The sequence below is a fragment of the Meleagris gallopavo genome, chromosome 4 (assembly GCF_905368555.1).
Source record: "Meleagris gallopavo chromosome 4, MGAL_WU_HG_1.1, whole genome shotgun sequence".
Lineage (NCBI taxonomy): Eukaryota > Metazoa > Chordata > Aves > Galliformes > Phasianidae > Meleagris > Meleagris gallopavo.
The window spans coordinates 62583539-62596091 of record NC_139407.1 but is presented as its reverse complement, the minus strand read 5'-3'; the positions used below and the strand labels follow the sequence as shown (position 1 = coordinate 62596091).

At 45.9% G+C, this 12553-nt stretch overlaps 1 protein-coding gene across 4 annotated transcripts in view; it reads right to left on the bottom strand.

Moving 5' to 3' along the window:
* MXD4 (MAX dimerization protein 4) overlaps window positions 1-12553 on the bottom strand; it is a 37944-nt gene that overhangs the window by 23543 nt on the left and 1848 nt on the right. For all 4 annotated transcript variants that reach the window (XM_085223604.1, XM_085223605.1, XM_085223608.1 and 1 more), the window contains exon 3: window positions 5531-5560. In XM_085223604.1, the coding sequence (XP_085079730.1) occupies window positions 5531-5560 (30 nt within the window). The remainder of the gene's footprint in view (window positions 1-5530; window positions 5561-12553) is intronic.

The window sequence follows — 12553 nt, the reverse complement described above, 5'->3', positions numbered from 1 at the left end:
TTTGCTCAACTAACTCCAGAAAATACTTCTTAAGGCATTTTAAGACACGAACCCCATCGTATGCTTTGCTCCTCAGCTGGAAGCCTTAGGTTAAAGTACAGGCAAGAAGGGGTTTGAGCTGGCTGAGGCCAGGCCTTTCAAGATCCTCCAAGAGGCAGAACTAGCCAGGAGGAAGCAGGTATTTGAGCCATGTGCCTGTCTGCCCACAGAGGCAAGTCAGACTCTTATACATCATCTTGTTTAAGCAGTGCAAAGGTATGTTTACTGCAGTTCATCTGCGAACCACCTTACACCAACAGGAGGGTATAGAAAGCCCTTCAATTGATGAGAAATAGGTAACAGCATGGAGGTTCTGTTCTGCTTGTAAGACTACGTGGTTCCCGAGACTCACTATCTTTACGTGCAGTCTGCACACGTCCTAGCAATGGCAGTAGATTTTATAGACCCGTTACAACAATGATATCTGTACCAGGTCAGCAAGACCCAACCAGTTCAGTAATCTGTAGGCAACAGCAGCCAGATCTGGATGCTAAGGAGAAACATTAAACTGACAAAGGAGTGAAGTGTACTGTTCTGTACTGCAAATTAATACCGTCACTTGCAGAACTGATTCCACCCTGTCCTGAAGCTGGCATTAGGGTGTGCCAGTGACAATCAGCTGGGTCAGGAAAACAAACTGAGAGAAGCAGCAAGCCTCCCAAATCCTTCTGCACAGGGCAGCAGCCAGGCTGGGCTGCACTCATGATGATGCCCAGCAGGAGAACACACATGGATGATCCTTCCATGGAAGCATCCTATGTCCTCAGCTTCCAGCAGACCCTTGGGGGATTTCCTGAGCTGCACTGTAACCTTTAAATGTGATGGATCAATGCAGTTGGATCTTTGTGCGGCACAACATGCTAACTGCAATGGTAATTTGGGTTTTGAAAAGGCAGCTCATAGTAAAAATAAACATTAAGTATTGTTTTGGTATGCTGTTATTTCAATGACCTTTTAGTTCTAAGTTTATCAGCAACTGGTGAATGCACACTTTTTATTAACCCTGCAATTTACTAACACAGAGAAGCACAGACAGAACTTAAAGACCACTATGCACTCTCCAAACGACAAGTGTGACAGTGCTCCTGGCAAGCTCAGCTGCACTTCTTTCATGATATAACTGATAATCTATTAGAATTTAACTTCACAGGCACCAACTCTTATTTATTGGCTAATGTTGTACATCACAGTGCTTCCATTAAAACATATATACATTTAATCAAAACTCGTATTTATATATACATATCTGCTTTATACACATAGTGATGTTTGCCTGACAAGACTTTAGGCTTAAGGACCACCCAAAGCATGGCACACAACCAAGGACCACATTACCTTCAGCACACATAGTAACACTTTCAGCCTCCCCCGATCAGCGCTGTACAACACTACAAATGAGGCTCATTTAGAAAAGTCAAAGTTTCTCTTCTACTAAAATGTTCTGCAAGTCACTGCATCTCATGTATTTCCCATCCTGATCTTGCACTTTTAAAAATCTCAGACTGTCTCCCACAACCTACCCAGGTTTATGCAGCATCAGAGCTTCTAGCAATATGAAACAGCATGTTTTGAGCTCAAGCAAACTGTTTCTTGTCCCACATGACACCCAGAGTACAGCTGAATACCTCTACTCTTCCCCCTTTCAGAGCAACATCCCTCGGGAAGCAGGGCAATGTCCCTAGAGCAGCCCTCTCCCAGGGACCATGCCTGCTTTTCACTGGGATGGGATGTGCTGATTCCTGCAGCAGGGCACTAGCAGGGATGCTGCAGGGCTGGGCACTGCCTGTCGGAGACCTGCGGTCCATTTGCTCAGAGACATTGCACAGCCCCCTCTTAGTTATATTCCCTAGTGCCTCACAGGGGCATACCTGTTTGAGGAATGCACAAAGGACAAGTTTTACTGCTGCTAATTCACTCCTTCCCGCATTCTTGATTAACAAACAAACAAAACCCACAGGGAAAAATCCAAGAGACCTGGCAGAGGCAGGAGATAACTGTCTGCCTAAATCAAGCCAAAGCACTTGCTCAGTTTACGAGATGGGAACAGCAACACGTTCCCTGCCCATTTCAAGAACACTGAAACAGCAGCTTTTTCTTCATTTCCTCACTAATTCTTAGAAGCTGTGCTTCAAAATTGTTCAGTTTTCAAAGGCTCTGCCATCCAAAGGGTGAGATCTCAACCTCACAGAACTCCGCACAGCCATGCCAAAAAAAGTGAAACCTCCAGGAGGGCCGGACCAATACGGCTGCCCAGGGCTGCACGTGCTTTGCAGAAGGGATGCACCATTGTGAGGCCACTTCCTCCTGCAGCACTGCACCAGGAACAGGGCTGAGTCTACCATACTAAGATCCCAATGCAGTCCTGAGAAGGACATACCTTGGTTTTTCATGCTGTAGTACAGAATTAGCTTAAAATAATGCAAAGGAGTGAGGTTAAGACACTTGAATCTCTCGTGGATTCTTGGTTTTCACACAGGAAAAGCTAAATTCCTTCACACAGGTGTCAGGTTAGGGCCATTTCAAAATTTCCTTGCAAGAGGTCATGAGTGCCAATGTACTTCCTATTTATGCTGCTCAGTGAAAGCCTACGGATACAAAGCTCTAGAAACACTAACAAACAATATATACATGTATATTATTGAATATTATCTGCTGTATCATTAGAAACTAGTTACTTTTGAGTGCCATTCTGACTGACATGCCTTCAGCTATTACAGTCTCATCTAGAACATCTTTCAGGAGGAAGTTTTTCACTCAGAGGGTGGTGATGCACTGGAACAGGCTGCCCAAGGAGGTTGTGGATGCCCCATCCCTGAAGGTATTCAAGGCCAGGCTGGATGTGGCTCTGGGCAGCCTGGTCTGGTGGTTGGTGACCCTGCACACAGCAGGGGGTTGGAACTAAGTGATCATTGTGGTCCTTTTCAACCCAGATGTCATCTGTCCTTAGGACAGATTTCTTTCCTCCCTGCTTTTTATTTGTGTGTTTCCTGCTTTGTGGCCCTGAGGTGTGAACCTTAACCACTTGGCACCAGAGTGGGCAAGTCATCAGATGAATGAGTCCTTACAGAATTTCACCAAGATGGACCACGTTCAAGTTCTCAGCAGGGCATCCTACTGAAGCTTACATCAGAGAGAAAGGAATTTGATGAGTGAAATGCTGACAAACACCTTACGATAGCTTTGATCTCAAGTCTATCCTACAAGAAGAATTTTGCTGGAATTATATCCCTGTTTCCATTTCTCTTCCTCTCAGCATTCTCTCAAGAGCGCACCAAAAACCAACCCAGCACATGAACACACTCAGAGAGCAGGCACTGCCCTTCCCATTGACGTCAAAGTTGGAGCTCAAGCCCCACATGTGCCACACGAGCACAGGGCACAGAGCAGCACAGCACAGCAGAGCAGAGCAGAGCACACTGCTGAGCAGCCACGCGGCGTTCTGGCCTCTGGGAGCAGGGGAGGAGAGCAGCCACTGCTGCCCCAGGGCCTCGCCGCGGCTGGGAGCCATTAAACTTTACAAGACGCCTGATGGATTTTAATGCCATGTTAGTAAAGCAGAGCGAAGAACAGTACGGTCGGTATTATCAGCTCATAAACCCACTGTGCTGGAGGAGGGGGCTGTTAAAAAACAGATTTTACAAGAGTCCTTCATGCCAATCCGTTAGGTAACTAGAATTAGGCACATCTCACGTGCTTTGGGAACACCGGTTTGCACACACAGCGTACTTGCACTGATTTGCCACTCACACCGATCACCACTGATAATAAAATCACCAGGAATAATAAAATCTGGCTTCAAGTGCAGCGAAACCTGAGGAGGTGCAGCAAGCAGAAGCAACTACAAGTGTTAGTTGTGTAACCACAAGCACACCTATTTTTTTTCCCACCTATTTTGACCTTGAGATGGCAGAGAAAAGAGATCTAACGTGACAAGTACTACCCAGTGCACCACCACAGAGATACAGTGCAGAATGAAAGCAAGAACAGAACTTGAACAATGAGCAGATCCCACTACTGCCCCTGCATCTCCTGCAAGTGGTGTTGTGCTGCTGCAACACAGTGTGGTGGGGCAGAGGGAAGTGGAGGATAAGGGTGGAGAAATGACCAGGGGGAAAAAGGAGGGATGGGCACTTTGAATGGTGACAAGTCAGTAACGGCAGAACGGGAAGAAAGGAGGAACAGAAGTGAGTATCCAGAAAGAGGGTGGAAAAGAATAAGAGAGTGAGAAAGAAGCATAGCTGGGGGCAAAGGTAACTTTTGTTTAAAAAAAAAAAAAAAAAAAAATTGAGACCAAAGGGCAGAATTCTGTACGAAGCTTTTTTTCTTGAGGACTGATCTCACTGCTTGAGCCACTGCCCTCTGCAGCCCAGGCCTGAGTTCCTCCCATTCCCAGGATGACCACGTGGCTGTAAGGCAGGGCCACATTTACTCATATTACAATTAAACTACAGGAAGGCATGCTGGCATGCGAGGGAAGTGATGACCGTGTTGCTACGTCACTGTGGCCACAGAACAGATTGAAAAAAAAGAAGAGAAAAAAACATGAGAAAACCCCCAGTGAGCTCAGTCTGGCAGTGCCATCAAAACCAGCCATCAGTCACCTCTCACACATTCAGAAGCAGGCAGCTAGGCGTAGCTCATCCACACTCATGCACACACTTCTTTGATCCATGAAACCCAAAATACCACAAACTAATGAAAAAGGACAAAAGCATCCCGAAGGATGTGGATAAAAACGACCCCAAAGATTTTCCTGCATGGTGCACACAAGGCAGTGATCCCACAGCGTGGGGCCGGGCACCTTCAGCACGCTGCAGTGATCTGAGTGCATCTTCAGGCACTGCACGCTGCAGCCAGACCTCACCTGCCAGCAAATCCCAGCAAAGCACAACAGTTTCCAGAACTGTGCAAATATGGGACCCTTACAAACCACGTCTTTGGGGTCTAATGAATGCCCACAGTAACTGCACAGTTTCCCAGCATCGACTGCCCCACATCAGGGCTGCAGCTCAGGAGCCCACCTGCAGCTCTGTACCAGTGCAAGGGCAAAAACATCTCCATAAGTACCAACGTGCAATGCAAGTTGCAAGATCAAAATTAACTGTACTTCAGGCATGCTTTTAAAACAATGAGTACTTCTGTGTGACATATTGTTCCCCCAAAATAACCCGCCTTAATCACAATATATCTCCAGCAAATAGTTGCTGCAGTTGGATTCTTTATTAGTAACAGTGCAGTTAACCAGTTACGGCTTTAATTAGGCAAAAGCTAATTATCAGAGGTGATTCAAAAATAGCATACTGAATAACATTAAAAAAAAAAAAGCCAACAGAAAAGCAACATGATACCTATTAAATTTTAGTTGGTAAAAAACAACACTTAAAAGATTTGGTGCAGAATGAAAAGATTTCCAACAGAATATTCTGATCTAAGCACAGTCACTCAGACGTCAGCCACACATCCTTCAATTTGCTTTTCTCACAGGACTTACCTATGTTTTTCTAGTTCGTTGTGTGAGGACCTATTAAAAAAAAAAGAGAAGTAATATTAGAGAACAGGTTAAATACTGGGATTTAGAACATTTAAAAACCAACACCTGCATAACAGAACTCTAAAATATATACTTCTATGTATTATGAAACAGCTTTGCTTTCAAATCACTTTTACATCTCTTAAATATTTCAAGGTACCAAGTTAATCTCCACGAGTAAACGGTGGGTTGAGGGGAATTATAATAAATTTGCATTAATAAAGTTTTCAATAGATTCCGAGAGTGGATTGGATATGAAAAAAAAAATGATCAGGTTAGTATTAAAAGCAGCCCACGAGATTTTTATCTGCAAAGAAAAGCTGTGAGGGGGCAGCAGTGTTAGGAGATCTGAGTGCCGATGATAAGGGAGAAAGCACCCAGCAAGCTGGCGCTGGAGCCAAGGAGAAGCAGAGGAAGGAATCAGCAGCCGAGCACCGCTGTTGACATCTTAGTGGCAAAATAAAGGAATGCTCTGAATTCTTCTGAGCCTACAAACAGAAAAAAAAGCCCAGTCCCTGAGCTGGCCACACCGGTATGCTATTCTCTTCCAAACTAACAGGATTTGAGATTTGTTTTTTTCCCCCAGCTGATGCCTCAGGTTTTTGCCATCAGAAGGCAGCCCTATCTTCTTGGGGATTTGTTTTTTTTTCCAATTGATTCAGCTGGAAATACCGATTTTATTTATTTGTACAGCTCAGACTAAAGACATTCCCAAAACAAAATTACTGTCACCACTTTGAACCCAGCAACTTCCTGGAGTATTACTTCTGTCCAAGCAGCACCATGTGCAGAACGTTAAGGATCACTATGGGGTGAGTGTGGACATCTCGACAGCAATATCCCCCTGAGCGACATGTGCCCCATACAGCAGGAACTGCTCTGTCTGTGCCCACTTGCACCCACAAATACCTTGATGAGAGCTGCACCATGAACATTACCTCTCTGGCCTCAGAGAGGAAAAGAGAAAGAGCTCATGCAAAGGAATAACCGTTGAAGAAAGCCACAAGCAATTTATTTCAGGCCAGCACAGCTACAGATCCCACAATGAATTAAGTGAACAGCCCTGTGTGTGTTAAGGAAAGCCCAGGCACACACAGCGTTCAGCAGTGGTGCTGATCCGCTTTTGACTGAGAGCATCCCAGTGTTGCTACTGAGACATCAATTAAGCAACCATTACCTGCTATCATTTGCTGAATAGCCTATGGCTTATTTTTATAACTTGTTACATCAAGTGAGCTCACCCAGACAGTACAGGTATTCTTCCAACACCACACAAGTGCTCTCCTGACTGACACACTGAGACTGAGAATGGTTTATAAAGATATTCTGTGCTATGCTGGCATATCAAGTTGTGGTTACTGCATTTTAACATCCTTGCCATTTGACCCCAGTAAGGTCCCTATTCCCATATACTCTTAGATAGATCAAGCTTTAGCTCCACAAGAAGCAAAGAACACCATGCCCGACCAGCCAGTGCTCACAGAAACACACAGAAAACAAATGCTCAGTCTGGAACCGTTCTGCACAAAGACCGGGCAGGCTGGGGACAGTCACAAGAGCAGTCATGGAGGACTCTGAAGGAGAAGCAACACTGGCAGATGCAGCCAGGCCAGCTTTGGACCACAGACCCATTAACTAAAACAAACTGCTCCAACACCTGCCTTCACAGAATCACAGAACCCACCTCAATACCTGAGCATGAAAGAACTGGCACCAGCAGGAACTGTGCATGCTGAGCAACACTGTGTCCTTGGGGACAGCCTGGGAACCAAACCTGGAGAGCTGACATCTACCTGACCACTGTTCCACCTGCAGAGCAGCTTTTGGAGAAGAGGAGGCTCAGGGGAGACCGTATCACTCTCTACAACTGTCTGAAAGGTGGTTGCAGCAAAGCCTCTTCTGCCATGCAAGCAGTGACTGGACGAGAGGAGACGGCCTTAAATTGCACCAGGAGAGATTCCAGCTGGATATTAGGAAATGCTACTTCTCTAAGAGTGGTGAGGTATTGGAACAGGCTGCCCAGATGGTGGTGAAGTCACTGTCCCTAAAGGTGTTCAAGAAACACATGGAGATGTGGTGCTAAGTGGCATGGGTTAGTGGGCACGGTGGGGACGGGTTGACAGTAGGACTGGGTGATCTTAATGGTCTTTTTCAACCTCAATGATACTATGAAATGCCCTGCAATCTGACAGGTGCTCTGGAAGGATTAATTAGAAAGCACAACAGTTTTCATTCATTTGGTTTCTTTGTGGGAGGAGAGATGAACCTCTAAATACTATTTACTTTCTCCTTCCACACTATACATACTATAAGAATATCCATCTGCTTCTGCTCCTACTGCAACTTGAAGTGAGATAAAAGTTAGAACTGCTCTACACACAAACCAGCACTCCAAATCCTACCATGATTTCAGAATGGAAGCTTTTATTATTTCACTGATATAGGGAGTAGGCCAGGAATAAGAAGACAGATGGATATGTATGTTTATAAAAGAACACATGTATGTATTTATATAGGAGAACCAGGTCTATGCAGCAGTTTTCGGACCAATGACCTGTGGAGTCCTTCAAAAGTGGCTGCAAAAGAAGGAAGACTTCTGGCATCAAACCTAAGTCCTCTGTGCTGGGTTGTGCATCTCCGTGCACAACTTCAAGGAGCTGGGGGTAATGCTGGTAAAGGAGTCAGAATAAAAAGCCTCAGCTAAAAATGGGAAAGAGACACCAACAAACATAATCATCAAAGTAATAGACCCAGGAGGAGATCCGGAGTGCTGTTTGCAGGCATGGTGGCCCAGGATAGTCCAGTAAAGGGCGAGCAATCAGCCAACAGCCAAGCAGCAGTTTTCTTAGTGAATGCATTGTCCAAAGAAGGTATGGAAGAGGAAGGAGGAGCCAATAAAGCCAGGGAACCCTATGTCCACACCTGAGCTGGCATGAGACACACATGGAAATACTGCAGCCCATTACCTGCACTGCCCTGCATGAGGAGTGTAATGCTGAGCCTGTGTACTTGCACATCCTGCTCTATATTGACTGTTCTGGGAGCACTTTCCCAGTTACTTTAAACTGGACACACCACTTACAGTGTGCTGGTGTGGAATTCATCCACCAGAAACAACTTCTGCATTCTCCTCACAGCCTTGCAGATTGGGCTGGGCACTTCCTTACACACAGCTCAGGCCCCTGGATCCAAGCTCACGCTGCTAGATGATGGCAATGATTTTGTTTCCTTCCCACTGACACCAGCATTGCAGCTTCCAGGCACTGCAGGCTCAGCAGTGGGGAAGGAGCAGCCGGTAAGATTTATCACATTAGGACCAAGAGCATCAGAGTTAAAAACAAGCTGAGGGATATTGATTGCTGTCCCTATGCAGACTGTTTTAGGAAAGCAGACTCAGAGGGATCCATCGAATTCAGAAAGCAGAGTCGTCGTCCCCACAGCCTGCTTCAGTGCTTTCTTCTCAGCCTTCCGCAAAACAAAAAAGAACAGAAAAATAAAAGTCAGCTCTGATCCCCACGCCGCGTGGGCACGGAGCGACATCTGCGCAGAGCCAGGGGCTCACTCTGCTGGGCACGTGCTGCCTCTCGCCGTGAGCCAACACTAACAGAGGAACCCGGATACAGAGCTCTGTTTTTATTTGAAACACCAAATGCAGCTTTCACCCCTTTTTACACATAACCCTTCACCAGAGCGCAGCAAAAAGTACAGCCCAATTTATATAGCGCTCCGACCAAAATACTGACTTTAATAGATAGAGAAGATATATTTATGAACGGGCCTTTATTTTGCTTTTTCCCCCCCCTTCCATAACGCAACTCCTAAAGGAGCAGGCCAAACACTGCACCACTGACGTCCAATTCCTTTCTCCACGAGTCAATGTAACCGTGACCTCAGTGGACTGGCATCCAACACACTGATTTCAGTTCTCATTTTACCTTATTTCTGACCCTTTCGGGTCAAGGATGCTGCTGTCCCTGGGCTGGTACCATGCTGTGCCACCAGCTGCATGGCAGTGCAAATCCACCTCACTCAGGACGAGAGTACAGGATTCCAGTGCCAAGCCCTTTCCCTTTGTCTCCTCTTCCCTTTTTTTAATAGAAGCACAGAAACGTTTGTGCTTTCGGGTATCACGAGGACAGGACACAAGGAAATCCAGCTTCCTGCAGGCCAAGCTGGGTTCCTACCTGAGCCTTGCTAGCAAACGTCACCAAATTTCCAATCTGTGTCATGCTCCTCCTTGGCACACTGCACACATTATCTCTCCATTTCACAGCAACCTCAGGGAGACATCCAGAGGTTTGTTATTAAAATTTCCAAGGCACAACCCCGCTAAACCCAGCTGCTTGCTTTATGCCCTTTCTGTAATTCCAGACAGACATTAACTAGAGTTATCAGACTGCACTGCTCTGATTTAGGAGCTACAGTTATTGCTCGGTGAAGAGGAGACATTTATTATCCTGCGGTCAAGTACATGATAAGCATTTGTGCAACAAGATGTGAGCTGGGTTTACCTTTCCTCCCCCCAAAAGTCGATTGCATGCTTCTGCCTCTCTCAGATCTGTTCTCATTGCACAACAAACATGCAGCTTCGCTGACCACAGGATTTGGGTCAGAACTATTGGAGGAGCACAACTCTGAATCTCAACAATGGACATCAGAGAGAAAATGGAGCAGCCTGGTTCATGGGACACGGTAACGAGCACACTGCAGGAAACCTGGCCTGAAGAAATCACATAAAAACAGATAATTTTCATATAGAAGAGAAGAAGATGGCTAAAAAATGTTTGCTAGCCACTAACCACCCTGCAAACACCCTGCTGAGCAACAAGCTGCTGAAGAACACTTCCAGTTTTGATCCAAAGGTATCAGTAGGCAAAGCAAAAATGTGAAAATCCTGCAGTGGACCGTAGGCTTATAGATTTTGATTGATTAAATGCAGTTATGCTGCTATTTTTTCTGCTATGAATCCAAATCTGTCATTTAATTCCCATAGGGAAGCAAACAGTGCTTCAGCCCAGACTCCATTGCCTGGTCCCAAGGGTCAGCACCCTCCCTCCCATTCTGCTCACAAGAATCCCAACCAAGATGCACCCCATTCAGCAGGAGGATAGAGGCTCCAGGTATCATGACGACACCATATCAGTAGGGGAAGCAGCACCTTGATGAGAAACGAGGCCCTTCTGCCCCAGACCTCCAGAAAATCTGGAGCAGCTGCAGGGGTGCTCTGAGCCCCCACAGGCAGGCAGCATGGGGAGGAATTGCAGAGCAGAGCGGTGCATGGCACAGCCTCCTGCTGCTGACACTTCTCCCCTCCTCCCCTTTCCTCATTTTCCCAAAATGAGGAGGAAGATGTTTTTCATGCTTATATATATATATATATATATATATATATATTTAGATCATGAAGTGTGCAAAACATACATACATATATATATATATATATATAAGTTTTTAATCTAATCAGACAGTATAAACAAAGGGAGCTAAGGATGCTGCAAGCAGCAGGACATAAAAACAGATGACGAAAACAACCAAACCCCTGCAGTTTCGAAACGTGCAGTTCTCTGCTCCTTTCCTTCCCCTCCAACCTTAAGCACGTATTTTTGTATCTAAGAAGAAAAATGCAGTCATTAGGAATAAACTTCAGACATGTATGCACTCTCCCTGAATCTGATGTTCCAAGCCTGGAAAAGGGTTGGAGCAGAACAATAACAACAAACACTTTGCCCAGTGCTTCACATCACCACGACCACTCCAAATTCTCTGAACTTTGACCAGTCGTCTGCCCCTGGTAATCTCCAAGTTGCTTAGGGAGACTTAACAGCATTACCCAAACTCTAGTCCGGGGTTCAGACCCTGCAGCCTATCAGCTCCAAATAATAATAATAAACAGCGATGCTGCTGTACTTCATGGGGTTTAGACTGAATGTTCTAACGTAAGGATCATTTTCCCTCCTGGAATTCAAACTCAGAGGCAAAGCTGAGCAGCAATAGCTCCAAGTGGGGATGGGGGCAGGAGGTACGATGGATGCAGAGGTGCCCACACAGCTCTGCAGGCGCACTCGCTCCTAACACAGCAGGATGCTGCATTTCAGCAATGCGTCTTCACTCACAACCTGACAGCATCCATGCCATGCAAAACAAACCTAGCAGTGCTGCCTCAGGGCTCAGTTTGGGAAGCACCACTTCGTCCCATAACACAAACTCACCGCTGATCTAATCACTGCAGCGAGGAGGAAAGAAAGCACAAGGAAATGTATAAGTGGCATCTCACAGGATTGCACGGTGGAGGCTGGCACTGCTGCATGGTGAGGATCAGAACGAAAGTCCGAGCAGGTAAATATAGGATGCAGGATGGTAACTGCAAGCAGGCACACATGCCTCAGCTTCCATAACATGAGCAAATCTGTGACCAGAAATCTTTTAATTCTGCTGCATTCGATAGGTTACAAATCCTCTTCTAAAAACTCCGGAAAGCAGCTTACAGTTCAGACAAATAACTATTTTGCAGGGATGACAAGAGACCTAAGAAAGGAAACGATGGAATAATAGCTCTCTAAGTAAACAGCTTTCCCAAACTCATGAGACACAAACAGTCCCTAAGGTGCAACGAGCGCTTTGCGGTGGGAAATCCTAGGAGCCCTTAAATTCATTAACCGTGAATTTGTTTCAAGAGGCAGTCAGAATCCTTTGTGAGTAAAAAGCTAGAAATCTCCAGGAGCAGAGTCTCAGGAAACATCTCCCACTCCTGATGACTCTCTAAAATGAACTGAGATCTCCATACTCTGAAATGAGACAAAGAATTCAACTGAACCCAAAACTACGACCGAGTGCTGCAGTGAGAAGGCAGCAGCGTGTGCCTGACATACAGCAGGGGACAGGGAACAAGCAGCCTCCTCTAGAAGCTGAGGTGGGCAGGAGCAGGGGGCCAGCTCTGCCTTCCCAGGGATTCAGCTGCCAGCTTCTGATTTCAGTCTGCATCTC